Source organism: Natrix helvetica, assembly GCF_964273705.1.
Source record: "Natrix helvetica genome assembly, chromosome: 4".
Taxonomy (NCBI): domain Eukaryota; kingdom Metazoa; phylum Chordata; class Lepidosauria; order Squamata; family Natricidae; genus Natrix; species Natrix helvetica.
In genome coordinates this window covers 83217226-83235055 of record NC_138550.1, presented here as the reverse complement: position 1 = coordinate 83235055, position 17830 = coordinate 83217226, and the positions used below count along the sequence as shown (strand labels likewise).

General features: G+C 39.9%; 1 protein-coding gene across 1 annotated transcript; it reads left to right on the top strand.

The window, feature by feature from the left end:
• Positions 1 to 14182: 14182 nt before the first annotated feature.
• Positions 14183 to 17140, top strand: LOC309392181 (COUP transcription factor 2-like; the record flags this gene model as incomplete). The annotated part of the gene is made up of 3 exons (XM_081953182.1): positions 14183 to 14237; positions 15398 to 15932; positions 17047 to 17140. The coding sequence occupies 3 exons, from the start codon at positions 14183 to 14185 to the stop codon at positions 17138 to 17140; spliced, it is 684 nt and encodes a 227-aa protein (XP_081809308.1).
• Between the last annotated feature and the right edge of the window lie 690 nt (positions 17141 to 17830).

Below are 17830 nucleotides of genomic sequence, written 5' to 3'. Positions count from 1 at the left end.
CATAGTAATGTGATCAAAATTCAGAGGTTTGCCAACTGGTTCATATTTAGAACTATTGCAATGTCCTGGGGTCATGTGATCAGCTTTTGTGATTGTCTGACAAGCAAAGTCAACGGGGAAGCCAGATTCACTTAGTGACAACCATTTTACTAACTGCACAGCAGCAATGATTCACTTAACAATCGTGGCAAGGATGGTCATAAAATAGGACAAAACTCATTTAACAAATGTCTCATTTAGCAACATACATTTTGGGCTCAATTGTGGTCAAAAGTCAAGGACTACTTGTATCATTTATGAAAAAATAGCTTTCAATCAGGAAACACATTTAACTATGCATCAATATCACCAAATCGGATATGTGCTTATGTGAGCAGTCAGCTATGAGACTGATAAAACTACTATCTTGATTCTGTCCTGATTCTGTTTTTTACTTCCAGGTATGTTGAGCGACTCACCCAGTGATGGGTTTCAAATTTTTTTAGAACCGCTTCTGTAGGTGTGGCCTGCTTTGTGGGAGTGGCTTGCCAGCCATGTGACTGAGTGGGAGTGGCTTGGCAGTCATGTGAATGGGTGGGCGTGGCCAAAATGTAAAATGTGGTGAAATTCACTTAACAACGCTCTTACTTAGCAATCAAAATGTTGGCTCAGAAACTCTGGCATTTGAAGCACGCAAGTCTTAAAGCTGTCAAGTTACAAGACCCTTGCACCCCTAACCCTTTAGAAAAAAATCCCAGGGGTGTTCAAACTTGACAGCTTTAAGACTTGTGGACTTCAACTCCCAGAATTCCTCCTCTCACTCTTCATCTTGATGATGTGTGGACGGGCGGGGGGAGGGAGCTGGAACCGGTTCTAAACAGCACTATAGATTTGTGGAACCTCTTCTATAGAAGAGGTTAGAACTGGCAGGAACCCACCCCTAGACTCACCCAAATGATCAAATTGACTGGCTGCAATGAATGCGGTAGCTTAATACAGCTGAGTAGGAGTTTGGAGGGAAAGTTGTCATAGTTAGTTAAATAGGATATCATAATCTTTGATCAGACACATCAGCAGTGATTATGCTGTTGAAGTAGTCAGAACAAAAAAACTGCTGTTGTTGGGATGAAGCAATATTCTCTCAACCCCAGAGTCCATAAATAAAGATGAATATTTAGTCTGAATATTATTTATTTTAAAAAAATTGAGGAAGCTATTTTACTGAACTGTTTTTAAAGTAATAGGGTGGATGTGACTGAGAGGCGTTTTTGAAAGCTAATCTCGAATCCTGGTTGAAGCCCAGCTAAAGGAAGGAAATCTTTGTTTCCTCTTTCTGTTGATGAAAATCTAGTGTTTAAAAGGCAATTCCAGAGAAAGGGAAAAGATAATATCACAAATGTTGGCACACGTCCCATTGCTGTGGCATTACTTTTTCTACAGTTGCAGCAGTCCACAGATCAAAAGTTTCTCAAATAATGCTGCAGTATTCTGTCTTTTGTTTTTATTTCAGTGTTTTGTTTTATACACTAGAAATACAAATATCAAGAAAATATATATGATACATTAATGTTTTACATTTCTGTTTTTATGTTGTGCAGAAATTATCCAATCTTAATTTTAAAGCCTGGGTTTTATTGAAAAGCCAATTAGAAACAAACTGGATTTAGACATCGGAAATGTAAACATACCAACCAACCAAAGGATAGCCATGGAAATCCATAAGCGAAACAACCTATAATCCACAGCTGGACTATATCTACAGTATTCCAGGTCTGATGAATTGTTCTGGAAAATTCAAAAGCTTGCACATATTTGGAAATGATTCAAATGCAGGTCATGGAAGGAAGGCCTCTCTCCCAATTAAATTCATTCTTCTAAGCATAGAGTCAACAATTTAAAGTCCAACTTAAGATAGCAACTGCAGAATGAATGGGTTACTAACATGTACTGGATGTATCCAAAAGCTATTTTGTCCCATTCTAAAAATATAGAAACTGACTGCTTCTCAAAATAGAAATCCAATTAAACAACAGTGTTTATATCAGCCAAAGTAAACATTAATTTGGGGGAACTTATTAGAACAGGGCAAGCAACTAAGCAACTGCCTTAAAACTGCTCTAAAGGCTTAAACATTCACAGCATGAGATGGAAGAGAAAGAATCAGATAAAGTTTCATAAACTCCTTTGGAATGTAATTTCACCAACTTGTTTTTTCTGTCATCTACAAAAATTTGCTTATTTTTTAAGCTCTATATTAATCAATTTTATATTACAGGCTGTAACTGATATTTAGATGTTACTTATAGCCAAAATGATCATCTGAAATTCCTGTTGCTGCCAAGGAAATAAAAAAAAATGGTTACCTTTAAAGTTTGTTTAAATTTAGCACATAGTATTGAATAATAAAACCAACCTTGTTTAAATTGTGATCCCCACTACAATGTATTCAATTGTTTGGCACTATGATGCTATGAATGGGGAAAACCCATTATATATTAAAATCCTAGTGCTTAAGCGGTTCAGCAGGAAGTATTGTGCTACTTTAGATCAAATGTTACTTGGCTAAAGAACACCAAATAAGGAAAAATGATATTTAGAGATCATTATGTATCCCAACAATTCAAGTTAAGCAAAAAGGTTTCCTTTGGTTTTTAATTAAGGGCAATATCCAGTATTTCATGAATAAACATCAGTGAATTTGTAGCTTTCCTTCTCTTGTTACTCCTCCAATTCTCAGGAGCAGACAAAAGTCTCCAAGGGATTTCACAGGAAATCAGTTGCAAAACGGGTTGGCTGAGACAATTAGCATACCCTAGAATCCTAGAATTTATGAAAATTCAATAAAACATGTTTGGTCATGACTTATCTATAAAAAATATTTAGCTGCCATAAGTAGTGTCATTGTTCTATAACAGAATGACAGAGTCGGAAGGGACCTTGGAGGTCTTCTAGTCCAATCCCCTGCTCAAGCAGGAAACCCTCTATCATTTCAGACAAATAGTTATCCAGTCACTTCTTAAAATCCTCAAGTGATAAAGCACCCACAACTTCTGGAGCTGAGTCTTTCCACCGATTAATTGTCCTAAATGACACAAAATTTCTCCTTAGTTCTAGCTTGGTTTTCTCCTTGATTGGTTTCCATCCATTGCTTCTTGTCCTGCCCTCAGGTGCTTTGGAAAATAGATTGACTCCCTCTTCTTTATGGCAGCCCCTTAGATATTGGAATACTGTTCTGACATGATCCCACAGGGTTCCCTTAATAACAAATTCAGAACAACTCAATTCATTTTACTAAAGTATGGCTGCATCTTCTACCATGCTAATCCATAAACCAGGAAGACATTGGTGGCTACAAACCACATGTAATAATTTTGATGAGCCTGAGGACAAAATGTATGTTTCTGGTGAAATTATTATATGACAAGAACAAATACAAATTAGCTTGTTATCCAAACTATTTATTCTCCTTACCTTCAGCTCTTACATATGCCAAATATGTTAAAACAAGAAAATGAGAAATATAATTCCCAACTATTGTGCTTCTGGGAAAATCTCTCATATTAAATATGAGGAAGGAGCTAAAATGGTGATACTTTGTGAAATAAACTTCCAGCTTGTGACAGGCCTTACCACTTCTGGCTTAACTTTACATCCCCCTTCAAATGCCATCAAAAGCAAGAAAAGAATCCCAACCAGCAACATTAAGTTACTGGAACCCATAAATCTAACAAAACAGAAAAACAGGTGACGATCAACTCTTACCTCCTCATCTCAGAGGCAGCTAAAAAATATGAGTAATGGATCCACAATCCCAGGACCCCTTTCACCTTCAAAGATTATGACAATGTGGAACCCAGCCATAACATAAGTCAGGTCCTCAACTCTCCAAAGATTCTGCCCAAATCATCCCCCAGAGCAGGAAGAGGCCAGTCACAGGTGGTATTTACCGGTTCTCCGAACTACTCAAAATTTCTGCTACCGGTTCTCCATAACTAGTCAGAACTGCTGAATACCACCTCTGCAGCACTGGCTCCTGGAGCAAATACCCAGGACAACCCCCCCACCCACGATAACAATTATATCACTAAACCTTTCCAAATGGCTTGCCTCCTTTGCAAAAAAAACTAATTGTTATATTGCAATGATTAAATGAAAATGCAGACAAGGTGGACAATTTCCATGTGGGATATGAGTTATGTCCTCCACAGAAGAAACCAGCATTTACAGCATTAATTGCAAAATGTTATTGAAAGATCCATAGCTCATCAAAAGAACCCAAGTTCAGTTCTTGGCATCTTAAAATAGGGTTGAGAAAGAACCTTGTCTGAAACCCTGGATAATACTATCATATTGTGAGTACTATCACAGACAGTCTTAAGTTGGATGGACCAATGGTTGGATATTAAGTCAGCATTCTAGAAGTTCCCTGAATCTCCAGCATGAATCTGAAAGCTTGGCCTCAGTCTGAAAGCTCAGAAGACAAAACTTCTGATCCCAGTGACCAACTCAGATTGGACCCTAGGACATGTATATTCTCCTTCGTTCATATTCTATCACTTTGTGATCATGTACTGCAATATCCTGTACTGGGCATTCCCAAAATGTTTCAATCCTCTAAAATTGGGAGCAAGTGCTTCTCTTTTAGATTCCCTTCAATATGACTGCAAACAGTCTGGCTTGGCACACTTTAGCTGATATGCAAAATAATTGTCCCTACATTTCTACATTCTTGTGAAAAATGGTCATGCAATTTATGTGAAACGTTATTTAGCAATGAACAACTTGAAAACATTATTAATATAAAAGACTAAAAAGTTCAAATAGTGAATAATGCAAACTATAAAAGATTTCTTCTCTTGTAGCTAAATATGTATTTTAGTTAGTCCTGAAGCACTTTGCCATTTACACGAATGAATTATATTACTTCAACTATTTAGAGAATGGGTGGATGGATGTGCCTGTTTTTTTTTTCTTGGATTAGATTGGCAGTATTTATCTTCCTATATTGTATGGAACATGAATGAGGACTTCAAAAAATGCAGAACATTTTATCCCTCATTCTTGTAATAGTTTGGTTGCATTTCATAAAACTGAAATAAAACTGAACCCAATATGAGATTAGCAACTCACTGTAGTCCATTCAGTGGAGAATAAAGATTACACATAATCACTTTCCCTAGACCAGTGCTTCTCAATTATTTTCTGTCATGCCCCCCCTAGGAAGAAGAAAACATTTCGCGCCCCCCCCGCGCGCGACTGTAAATAGTATAATTTGTCTATAAAATTGTTATAAGTACACCTCTGCATAACATAGCACACCGGTCTTTCCTCGTCTCCCACCGTAGTCACATGCTTCCTTTCCTCTTTCCCTCTTACTTGTCTATCCTTCCTTCCACCCTCCCTTCCTCCTTCCCTTCCTTCCTGCCTCCCTTCCAGTTCCCTCCTTCCTCTTTCCCCCTGCCTGCCTGCCTTCTTTCCTCTTTCCCTATCCTCCTATCCTTCCTTTCTCCCTCCCTCCTTCCCTGCCTCCCTTCCAGTTCCATTCTTCCCTCCTTCCTTCTGCCTCCTTCCTGCCTGCTTGCCTTCTTTCCTCTTTCCCTCTTGCTTGTCTATCCTTCCTTCCACCCTCCCTTCCTCCTTCCCTTCCTTCCTGCCTCCCTTCCAGTTCCCTCCTTCCTCTTTCCCCCTGCCTGCCTGCCTTCTTTCCTCTTTCCCTATCCTCCTATCCTTCCTTTCTCCCTCCCTCCTTCCCTGCCTCCCTTCCAGTTCCATTCTTCTCTCCTTCCTTCTGCCTCCTTCCTGCCTGCTTGCCTTCTTTCCTCTTTCCCTCTTGCTTGTCTATCCTTCCTTCCACCCTCCCTTCCTCCTTCCCTTCCTTCCTGCCTCCCTTCCAGTTCCCTCCTTCCTCTTTCCCCCTGCCTGCCTGCCTTCTTTCCTCTTTCCCTATCCTCCTATCCTTCCTTTCTCCCTCCCTCCTTCCCTGCCTCCCTTCCAGTTCCATTCTTCCCTCCTTCCTTCTGTCTCCTTCCTGCCTGCTTGCCTTCTTTCCTCTTTCCCTCTTGCTTGTCTATCCTTACTCCCTCCTCCCTTTCTTCCCTCCCTCCCTGCCAGCAGTTCCTCCAGCATCCCAGCTGGAAGCAGCAGCACAACAGTCGCCGTTACCAGGGGCGAAGGGGTGGCGGTAGCAAGATCGGGCGACCGCCGCCCCTTTGTCCCTTCCCCAACAGCGGCTGTTGCGCTTCTGCTTCCAGACGGAATGCTGGCGGTGGAGCTGCTGGCGGGGAGGCGAGCTACCTGCATAAAGACGCCGCCGAGGGCATGGCAGAATATATCCCGGCTTGAAGTGGCAGCGCTGGGGACTGCTCAGAGACTCATCAGAGCCGCGGGCTGGAGCTGTGCAAAAAGTCTGCTTGGGCTGGGGGGGGAGGGAGGGAAGCCTGGGACAGCCATGCTTCCTTCCCTCCCACCCCCGCCCGAGCAAGCTTCTTGCACAGCTCCAGCCCGCGGCTCCAATGAAAATCCACAGCCCGAAGTGCTGCCACTTCCAGGCGGGATATATTATGCCTCGCCCACGCCGCCGCCCTTGCACCCAGATGGAAAGGGAGCCTTCGCGCCCCCCTTTACGGAGCCTTGCGCCCCCCCAGGGGGGTGCGCCCCACTATTTGAGAACCGCTGCCCTAGACATATACATTCTGGGCACAATGACCTGTCTTGTTTATGTCAGAACTTGTCATGTTACATAACAAACTTGGAAAGGAACATCTATTTGCATTCAGATTTACAATGTAGAAATTTCTAATCTGCAGTCCTAGTTTTAGTAGGCTTTGTTTTCTCACAAGACACATTTGACAATTTTTAGATAAGCCAAGCCACATTCAGCTCCAGCTTTAAAATTCTCTGATGTCAAAACAAAGATAATAGTAGTGGAGATACAGTACATTGTCAAAGAGTAGAGGAAAAAAATAACAACACATGAAAAGTGCTTTAATAAAAAATGTGAAGGAAATGCAACAAAGAAGTGTACATTATAGCCAATAGTTTCAATTGTATATATATACACACATACGTGTGTGTGTGTGTGTGTGTGTGTGTGTGTGTGTAAAATTAAAAAACAATAAAAATATTCTGTGGATTTAAACAAACATAAAATGCATCTGCCATTCTTTTGGTGTTGGTTGCGATTATTTCTACCAGCTCACTTTCCGTTCACACTTTCCTCTGAAGCCAAGTTTATAATGGGTACAAAGCACTCAAAAGTACACAATCTAGACAAAAAGCAAGTGATTCTGAAGAGTGAAAGCCTGAATGTGATAATGGAGAGAGGGGGCAAACAGCAAAGTTCTACCTTACCTAGTTGGATTACTTTCTGTTGAGACAGTTGCAAGATGTAAAGATAAAGATGAATGTACTACCAAAATTTCTTTTTCTGTTTCAGAACATTCCCATTAAATTAGAAAAGGTTTTTTTTAAGATTTTAAATCAATTGGTTTCTAAATTTATGTGGCAGGGGGGAAAATCAAGAATAAAACTCAAAGCTATGCAAGATACTAAGGAAAAAGGAGGATTTGCCGTACCGGATTGGGAACTTTATTATACTGCAGCCATTCTAACATGGTTAAAAGAATGGATAATGTTGAGAAATAAAAGATTATTCAAATTGGAAATTCATGACCTCCAAGCAGGATGGCATGCGTTCCTATGGTATGAAAAAGGATCTGCACATAAATATTTTTGTAGACACTACATCAGACAGTCCCTGTTATTAGTATGGAACAAAATTAAACACGACCACTATATTGAAATACCCATTTGGCTATCTACGATGGAAGCATACATACATCCAAATTTAATTAACATGGAAAAAACTGTTAGATACAAAGAGTTATTGAACAGACAGGGGGAGATAAAAACTAGACTAGAATTGGCATCACAAGGGGTACAACGAGAATGGTGGTCTTATTTACAGATACAATCAAGGTTTGCACAGGATGGGAAAAAGGGAGGCATTGCCAAAGATTACACAATATTAGATAAACTTCTGACAGAGACAGAAGACAGGTTGATCAAACTGCTGTATAGATTTTTGCTGGAATATAAATTTGAGGAAGAACATGTCAAAGAAACGATGGTCGCCTGGGCGAAATTTTTTGGTTATAATGTGGGTTTGGCTAAATGGGAAAAACTTTGGATACATAATCAGAAACTAACAATGGCCACGGTTTATAAAGAAAATCTGTATAAGATGTTCTACAGATGGCATCTTCCCCCAGCACGGCTCTCCAAAATGTTTAAAAATTTGGCCCCAAATTGTTGGAAGTGCAAAAAAAAACACCAGACACTTTTTATCATATGTGGTGGACATGCAATGAGGCAAAAACATACTGGAAAATGATACAATCATGGTTGGGACAAATGGTGGAAGAACAAATTTTGTTCAAACCAGAAATTTTTCTCCTAGGCATAATACCAGAGGGGTATAAGAAAGATGCGCTTTATCTAATTATACATGTACTAACTGCGGCGCATATAACTTATGCGCAGTATTGGAAAAAAGAAAATACACCACCAGAGTTAGATATACTTAGAAAATTTTTGGCCTGTGCGGAAGCAGATAGGCTCACTCTTGAACTAAAAAGGGGAATTGGAATATTTTGAAGTCTGGAACAGATTCTATTATTGATATAAGACAAGGTGACAAGACTGGAACAAACTGTAAATAATGTGATTGGATAGAAGGATAGATGTATTAAGTAGGCTAACAATTACTGGATGAGATTATTTGTATATAATGTGATTGTATGTTCATTTCGACTTCACGGTGTTGCATTGTTTTAAATGTAAAAACAATATATATATTCACGGTGTTGCATTGTTTTAAATGTAAAAACAATATATATATATATATATATATATATATATATATATATATATATATATATATATATATATATATATATATATATATATATATATATGCTGGTTTTGTTGTATTCGGGTCTTTTCCCGTGTAAGGTTGAGATTGTCTTTGCAACGTTTCGGCAGGATCACACCTGCCATCTTCAAGCTGTGGGCTTAAAATGGGAACCGTTCCCATTTTAAGCCCACAGCTTGAAGATGGCAGGTGTGATCCTGCCGAAACGTTGCAAAGACAATCTCAACCTTACACGGGAAAAGACCCGAATACAACAAAACCAGCATACCTACACCCGTGAAAATCTACGAAAACAAATATATATATATATATATATATATATATATATATATATATATGCTGGTTTTGTTGTATTCGGGTCTTTTCCCGTGTAAGGTTGAGATTGTCTTTGCAACGTTTCGGCAGGATCACACCTGCCATCTTCAAGCTGTGGGCTTAAAATGGGAACCGTTCCCATTTTAAGCCCACAGCTTGAAGATGGCAGGTGTGATCCTGCCGAAACGTTGCAAAGACAATCTCAACCTTACACGGGAAAAGACCCGAATACAACAAAACCAGCATACCTACACCCGTGAAAATCTACGAAAACATATATATATATATATATATATATATATATATATATATATATATATATATATATATATATATATATATATATATATATATATATATATATATATATATATAAATCACCAGTTTACTTGAACAAACCATCAAGGATTTTTTTTCTGCTGATTTTATTCAGTATATAGAGTTATATAAGTATAAACATTAATTATAGCTTTTTAAAAAAGATGTTAAGATATTTATAGTTTCAACAGAATGGATATTATTTTATTATTTAGCTTGCAGTGCATTTTGCAATGGTTTTCCATGTTTATGTTTCTCCTTTTTTAAAAAAAAAGTAGTTGTTGTTACTACTAGATACAGTAGAGGAATGTGGGTTGGACAACATCACCACCAGATGGATTTGTAACTGGGTGACCAACCGTACTCAACGTGTAGTCCTCAATGGAACTGCATCTACATGGAGGGAAGTATGCAGTGGAGTACCCCAAGGCTCTATTTTGGGCCCAGTACTCTTCAACATCTTCATCAATGATTTGGATGAGGGAATAAATGAGGAACTCATCAAATTTGCAGATGATACCAAGCAGGAATAGCCAACACTCCAGAAGGCAGGCTTAAGATACAGAAGGATCTTGACAAACTTGAACATTGGGCACTATCTAGTAAAATGAAATTCAATGGTGAAAAGAGTAAGGTTCTACATTTAGTCAAGAAAAATGAAATGCACAGGTACAGTATAGGTGGTACCTTGCTCAATAGTAGTAACTGTGAGAGGGATCTTGGCATCCTAGTGGACAACCATTTAAATATGAGCCAGCAGTGCGCAGCAGCTGCCAAAAAAGCCAATACAGTTCTAGGCTACATAAACAGAGGGATAGAATGAAGATCACGTGAAGTGTTAATACCACTTTATAATGCCCTGGTAAGGCCACACTTGGAATACTGCATTAGGTTTTGGTCGCCACGATGTAGAAAAAATGTGGAGACTCTAGAAAGAGTGCAGAGAAGAGCAACAAAGATGATTAAGGGACTGGAGACTAAAACATATGAAGAACGGTTGCAGGAACTGGCTATGTCTAGTTTAATGAAAAGAAGGACGAGGGGAGACAGGATAGCAGTGTTCCAATATCTCAGGGGTTGCCACAAAGAAGAGGGAGTCAAACTATTCTCCAAGGCACCTGAGGGTAGAACAAGAAGCAATGGGTGGAAACTAATCAAGGAGAAAAGCAACTTAGAACTGAGGAGAAATTTCCTGACAGTTAGAACAATTAATCAGTGGAACAACTTGCCTCCAGAAGTTGTGAATGCCCCAACACTGGAAGTCTTTAAGAAGATGTTGGATAGCCATATGTCTGAAACGGTATAGGGTTTCCTGCCTAGGCTGGGGGTTGGACTAGAAGACCTCCAAGGTCCCTTCCAACTCTGCTATTGTATTGTATTACTAAAATGAACAGTGAACTCTACCTACTCAACTTTTTTCCATCCCTTATTACCATTCCAATCATACCTTCTTGAATTCAGCTCTCTTGATGCTAGAATAAAAAAAGAGTGGTTCTGTTGAATTGCAGTAGACATGGTAGAGAATCAAACCATTATTTATAAATTCACAGAACAGAAAGATTATGTGCAATCAAAGATGAACCACAAATAGGAAGGACTAACCAGGGAGGAAATTAAGCTTAAAGTCAGTCTCAAAAGCTAGGTTAAAAGAATGGCAGCAAGCCCAATGCAGTGAAACACAATCTTTTTCAGTGCAAGAATTCTGCTTGATTTGTATGCTGGAGAAAGACTCTCCACAAAAATGGGGCTTCAGAATAGAAACAAAAGTGGAGATAGGACAGCATGTAAATATAAAGATAAGTTAAAACAGTTACTAATTTAATCTCCCTCCTCTTCTATCACATTTACAATCTGTGACAACCATTGGAGTTGGTCTATGAGGTACACCAGAGACTTAGGAGAATTGCATGTGACTTGAAGCATCAAGTTTGCAACCCTGTTTAGTCCTGTCATTTCGCGTTGGAAATGATTAGCAATAGCACTTTACATCACTCTCTGAGTGGTTTACAATGTCAGCATATTGCACCCAACAAAGTGAGTACTCCTTTTACCGACCTCGGAAGAATGGAAGTCAACCTTGAACCCCATCAGGATTGAACTCCAGGATGTAGGCAGAGTTTGCCTGCAATATTGCATTCTAACCACCAGGGCTCACCAAAATATTAAGTTTACAGTATCATAAAGACAAGAATATGTTATTAATGGAAAAACAGGGCCTTCAGAAAAAGTATGAATCATTGGATAGTAATGTGGACTGCGCTTGTTATCGTTACATTAATAATGGTTATTGATAGTAATGTGTTATTACTATTGAAAGTAATAATTATTTATAATAATGTGCAGTTGACCTTGAGGTACATCCAAAAACTTCAGCTGATGCAAAATGTGACAACAGCCACATGAGCTGTATTGGTTGCGAGGTTGTTTCCAGGTGCAAATTAAGAGGCTGATTTTGACCTTTAGATTTACTTTATTGTCATTGTACATATATACACAGTATACTCATACAACGGAATTCACATAACACCCAGACACCAGGCCCAACACACATGACAATACCCAAACACCCTCCCCACACCAGAAATTCCCTGCCCCTAAACCACTCAAGCATCCACTCAACAGACCAAGTAATGCTGTCCAACAACTCACTGATGATGGCCCTTTAATTCATTGTTGAGTGTAATTATACCTCTGGAATAAAAAACTATTCAGAAGAGGTGTGGTCTGAATTTTAATTGTTCTGTATCTTCTGCAACAGAGCAAAAAGATTGTAAGCAGGATGGGAAGAATCTCTGAGAATGTTGTGCAACTTCCTCAAACAGCGAGATGCAAAGATGTCATCCAGAGCTGGTAGCTGGACCCCCATGATATTCTGGGCAATTTTAATAATTCTCTGTAGAGCTTTTTTGTCCACTGCAGAGCAGCTCCAATACCATGCAAGAATGCCGTATGTCAGGATATTCTCAATGGTGCTGTGATAGAAGGACAGAAGTAGATGCTGAGATAGATTGATCTTTCTGAGCATTCTCAGGAAGTGCAGCCTTTTCTATGCCTTCTTCGCAAGCATGTTAGCATTCATAGTGCATGAGAGGTCCTCCGAGATATAAATGCCCAGAAATTTAAAACTACCAACCCTCTCTACCTCCTCGCCATTTATGTACTTTAGAGCCCTATAAGGCATGGGGTCAGGTTATTTGATGAACCACCTCTTCTAATGGCACGTACCCATCCTATTAGGTTTGGCAGGAGACGCATGCTACAAGTTCTGACTGCAAAAGAGTTCATCTGATGGAACCTACCATAGGAGGTGATCCTTTTCTGCCATGGCAACTGCCTTTTGGAATATCATCCCCTCAAGATAAGGTCAGTACCAATCTTTATAGCCTTCCTAAAAGCACTCAAAAATGTTTTTTTTTCAGTAACCCTAAAAATATCCTGGTAAAAAGGATCCTACATGCTGGTTCTATGTATCAGCTTCCCTCTTGTGGTCTTGTTTTATTGATTTTAATGGGTTTGTAAAATGTTTCACTTCTTGGCTTTATTGTGCATCACCAGGTTTACATTCTGGTGAGATAAGCTATCATATAAATTTGATTAAATAGATAAGTATTTTAATACCCTAAAAAGCAAACAATATTGACAATGCAAAAATGAGCACATTTAAAGCTAAAACATCTGTTTACTGCAATCTTAAGAAAGCAGTGACCTTCTTCATCTTAAGCTAGCATCTAAACTTTAGCTTAGGAATGGTTCTCTCATAATCAATGGTTTAAAATAAAGATTGGCATTTGTATATTAATGGTTGCGGTTGATGTCACAAAAGAACATGTGCCTCCCTCAAGTAGCAGCATTCAAGAGTTTTCTCTTCATGTTGCCTGGCAAGGGGAGGCAGAAAGGGATATTTGGAAGGTTTCTTAGTGGAATGTGGCAGTTTGCCTCAATTCAGTTTTATCTTCTCCACCCTTTCATCCCTCAAGACTGTTCTTTTCCTCATTCCTGCAGGGAAAGCAGTTGCAAAGGTGAAGGAGGCAAACATTTGCAGATTTGTAGAACATTATATTGACAGATTCTTTAGTTAGATAATACGTATCAGTCTGTTCTAGCCAGGATTTCATCGGGATTTGGCAGCTTTGACTTTAATTCACTTTGTACCTACCATTTATTTGACTGTTCTCTCTCTTTCCTTCCAGCTTTCTAGGGAAACGATTACGTATATGAAACAATTTTTCCATTAGCACTTTAAATATGATCATGTATGAAAGCACCTGGCTTGGCTTCAAAAGCTCTGTATCCTTTCAACCCTTTCATTCTTCAACCCTTTCATTTTTAATTATGACAAACAGCACTTTATGATGGTCCTGAAGGCATGCTTTGATAGCCCCTGACTTGAAATGCAACATGCGTTTACCAATGTATTCAATCATAAGGATTTTTATAACAGAAATAAGACGCATATACGTACCGTATGTGCTGCCTATCAATAATGTGGGCCAGAGTCAAGAAACTGGAAGGCAATGCAGAAATCTTTGGACCCCAGGCCCCATAAACTCAAAGAATCTCGTGATAATACAGACCTTGGCTGATTCACATGTTCCAGATGTTTTGGATTCTGCCTAGAGAACCAGGTTGCATGAGACAATGCATGGAAATGACTACTTCGTTATGGATCTTTATACAGAAATGACAATGGCCAGTAGGTCCATGTGGTATATTGTACCTCCAGTTAAAGCTATTATGACTCAAGTTTTGGAATGGCAGTAGCATGCACACAGCTGCAGAAAGGAGGAAATGAGGGGATTTTATAATAAAAATTAGAACACAACATCCTCAGGTGGATCTACAAAGCCCTATTTTACACTGGTGCCATCAATGTTCTGTTTTTGTTATATAAAATCCAAATAGTTTTGCACAGAGCTACTTACAGAATTGCTTTCTCAGCATAAGCATAGTTAATCCACAGGTAAGGACATGTCACCAACTTCTCTTAATGATTCCCCAGGTACATTAGATGAAGTGGGCAGGAGCTCACAGGCAATGTTTCAGTTGCAACCCCAGAAGATAAATTAGAAACGTTGGGTTTTCAGCCAGGATATTGTTGTCAAAAACAAGCAATAGAAATTCTCAAACAAATAATCATGAATACAGAATTATAAACAGAATACAATTAGCTTCACTCTCAGAGTCCCACTGGGTCACAGCAAATTTTACTTTAAACAAACAGTGTATTTGGACCATCTTACAAGCAATACATTTTGCTGGGGGGTTTCATTTTTGCTGTTTGGTTATTTTTGTCATCAGCAGTTGGTAGAAGGAAAAATTCAGAAAACATCCAATGCTGAACAGCTTTGCCCTTGTGAATTTGGGAGTATTATAACTTGAGCCCATGTTTTGCTTTATAGTAATTTTTCCCAAGATGTTTATAATGAGCTGCCAATATTTTAAGCCCATTTCCCAGATGGATGCAGAGGAGTTGTGGCTCAGTGGCTTAAAAAATGCCAGATTGTACTTCAGCAATTTGAGCAAAATGCCAAATTGTACTTCAGCAATTTGAGTCCTACCACTGCATGATGGAATGAGCTCTGTCACTTGCCTTAGCTCCTGCCAACCAGTTCGAAGCATGTTAAAACAAGTAGATAAATAGGTACCACTTTGGTGGGAAGGTAACATCCTTCTGTGTTTCTCCATATGCTTTGTACTGTGGCGTAATGTCATGCTGGCCACATGACTACAGAAATATCTTCAGACACCGCTAGTTCAATGGCTTAAAGAAATGGGGATGAGCTCTACCCCGATAAAGTTGGCTATAACGGGTGGAGTAAAACCCATATGGACATTCTTTTTCCATATGGATAGAAGAGATCCACCTGAGGATGGATATATACAGTGGCGTAGCGTGGGGGGTGCAGGGGGGGCGGCCGCACCGGGCGCAACATCTGGGGGGGGCGCGCTCCGGATATATTTCCCTCCTGCTGCGGGCAGAGCCTTACCCGACCTCCCGCTTCGGCAGCCAGTGCATGCAGCCGAACAACATTATGGGCACCGAGAACATTTGTGAGTTGGCCGCTCGGATGCTTTTCAGCGCCGTGGAATGGGCTCGGAACATTCCTTTCTTCCCAGACCTCCAGATCACCGACCAGGTGGCCCTGCTGAGGCTCACCTGGAGTGAGTTGTTTGTCCTCAACGCCGCCCAGTGCTCCATGCCTCTCCACGTTGCCCCGCTCTTGGCAGCTGCCGGCCTCCACGCGTCGCCCATGTCCGCTGACCGCATGGTTGCCTTTATGGACCACATACGCATTTTCCAGAAGCAGGTGGAGAAGCTGAAAGCCCTACACGTGGATTCGGCGGAATACAGCTGCTTGAAAGCGATTGTCCTCTTCACCTCAGATAGGTGGGGGGCGGCCTCTGCTGGGGTGGTGGGGCTCTTCCAGCACTTGCTGGGAAGTGGGATTCGGGCCTCAGAAACCAGCCTTCCTTCCGTCCATCCTCCCCAGCCCATCCCCCTTCCTCTTTCCCTTCTTCGCAATTTTCCTGGAAGAAATGGAAAAAGGCGAAGTGGGGGGGGGGAGAGAGAGAGCTCTCTGGGGCGTTTTGTTGTCGGCTGGGGGGCAAAAGATTGTGGTTTGACTGGGAGGCACGTCCTGCTGTATCTGTGTCAGCTGTGCAGACCTAAGGTTAAAGTTTGGAAAGTTATCTTCTCTTTCATTAGAAGAGGATTTTAAAAAAAGAAGTCGAGGAAGTATATATTGGGAAGAGTGGGAGAAGGGGACAAATTGTAGGTACATAGGGTCTACACAAGGCCCCGGTTTTTGTTTTCATGGAGCCCCTCTGAATCGCTGTGAATGAGAAGTGTGTGTGCCTGTGTGTGTGGACATTACTCCCCAGAGTTGTCCCACTGAGCACAGAAAGAGGCGGCCTTTTGTGTCAGTAGGCAGAACATCACAGCTTCATATTTTGAGACCATTGAAAGGCTGCAAGCTGCTCAGTGACAATGGCCAGCTGAATGGGGGGGGAAGGAATAAACGGGTTAGGGGGCGCAAATTACTTGCCTTGCCCCGGGTGCTGACAACCCACACTACGCCACTGGATATATAGCTTCGTTTAGCAAATGAGGATAACTTTTGCCATTGGTGAGTTTGTAATGTTAACCTGTGGAATTCAAACTTTGTTGATCGCGAAGGAAATTGAGCATGATCACAGCTCTTCCTACCATGTGGTTTTGCATTGTCTGGGTTTGTCCTAAAGATAATTCATTCAGTTAGATACCCACCTTTACAGATACTTCTTGTCTCTTCTAACAGTTGTCTATAACATTGTATTAAGTTCCTTCCTGAGATTTTTATCTTTCTTGGCATTGGTTTCTCTTCTCTTCTTGGAAATTCCCAAGATAGGTTATGAAATTCAGTTAGCTTTCTTTTGTTTATTCATTTTTGGCAATCTTTTTTCACATTCATCCTTAATAACTTGTTTAAGTTCATTCCACAGTTCCTATTTTTCTCTATTAGTGGGGTTCAAATCTTCAAAGCAATTTCTGATATTCTTCTCGAAATTGGTGGGTATGTGATCAAGAGAATATCAGTGAAATTGGTTGGCACCTAGGCCATGTCTTTAATACTATAACTGAGGTCCTCTACCATCTTTTAGCAATAATGTAGCAAAATTGATTTGGCAATGTCTCTATATACAGGCATAGTTTCGGTTGTCTGAAGACAGTATTGTCTATGAAGAAATCACCGGAGTAGGAAAAATGGATAAGTATTCTCCTGCTTTCTTTTGGTTTCTTAAGTCATACAATCTACATTTTCTTCCTTAATGTTTCCAACTTCTGCACTCCAGTCTCCAATCACAAGCAGCACATCTTGTTTTGCATGTTCTATTGATTTCAAATTGAACATGATCATAAAATTGATCAACATCTTCTTTTGCATCATTCATTGGAGCATATACATGGATCATCATCATATTAAAGGGTTATCCACAAAGTTGAATCCGTATTATTTGGTCATTGATTGCATTGCAGTCAAGTAGTATTCTTGGTATATTCTTCATAATTATAAAGCCATGTTGATCCTTCTTTGTTTTTTATGTTCTGATTAATAAACCATGTGGTTTTTCTGTCTGAAAGCATCAAAATTCAATTAATCTCAACATGTTGATGCCTTACATGTCAATTTGTAGTCATTCCATTTCATTTTTCACAGTGTGGAGCTTTTCGGCATTCATGCTTTTTACATCCCACATTCCCACTATAATTTTGCCTTGACAGTTTTGGATTTTGTTTTCCTATAT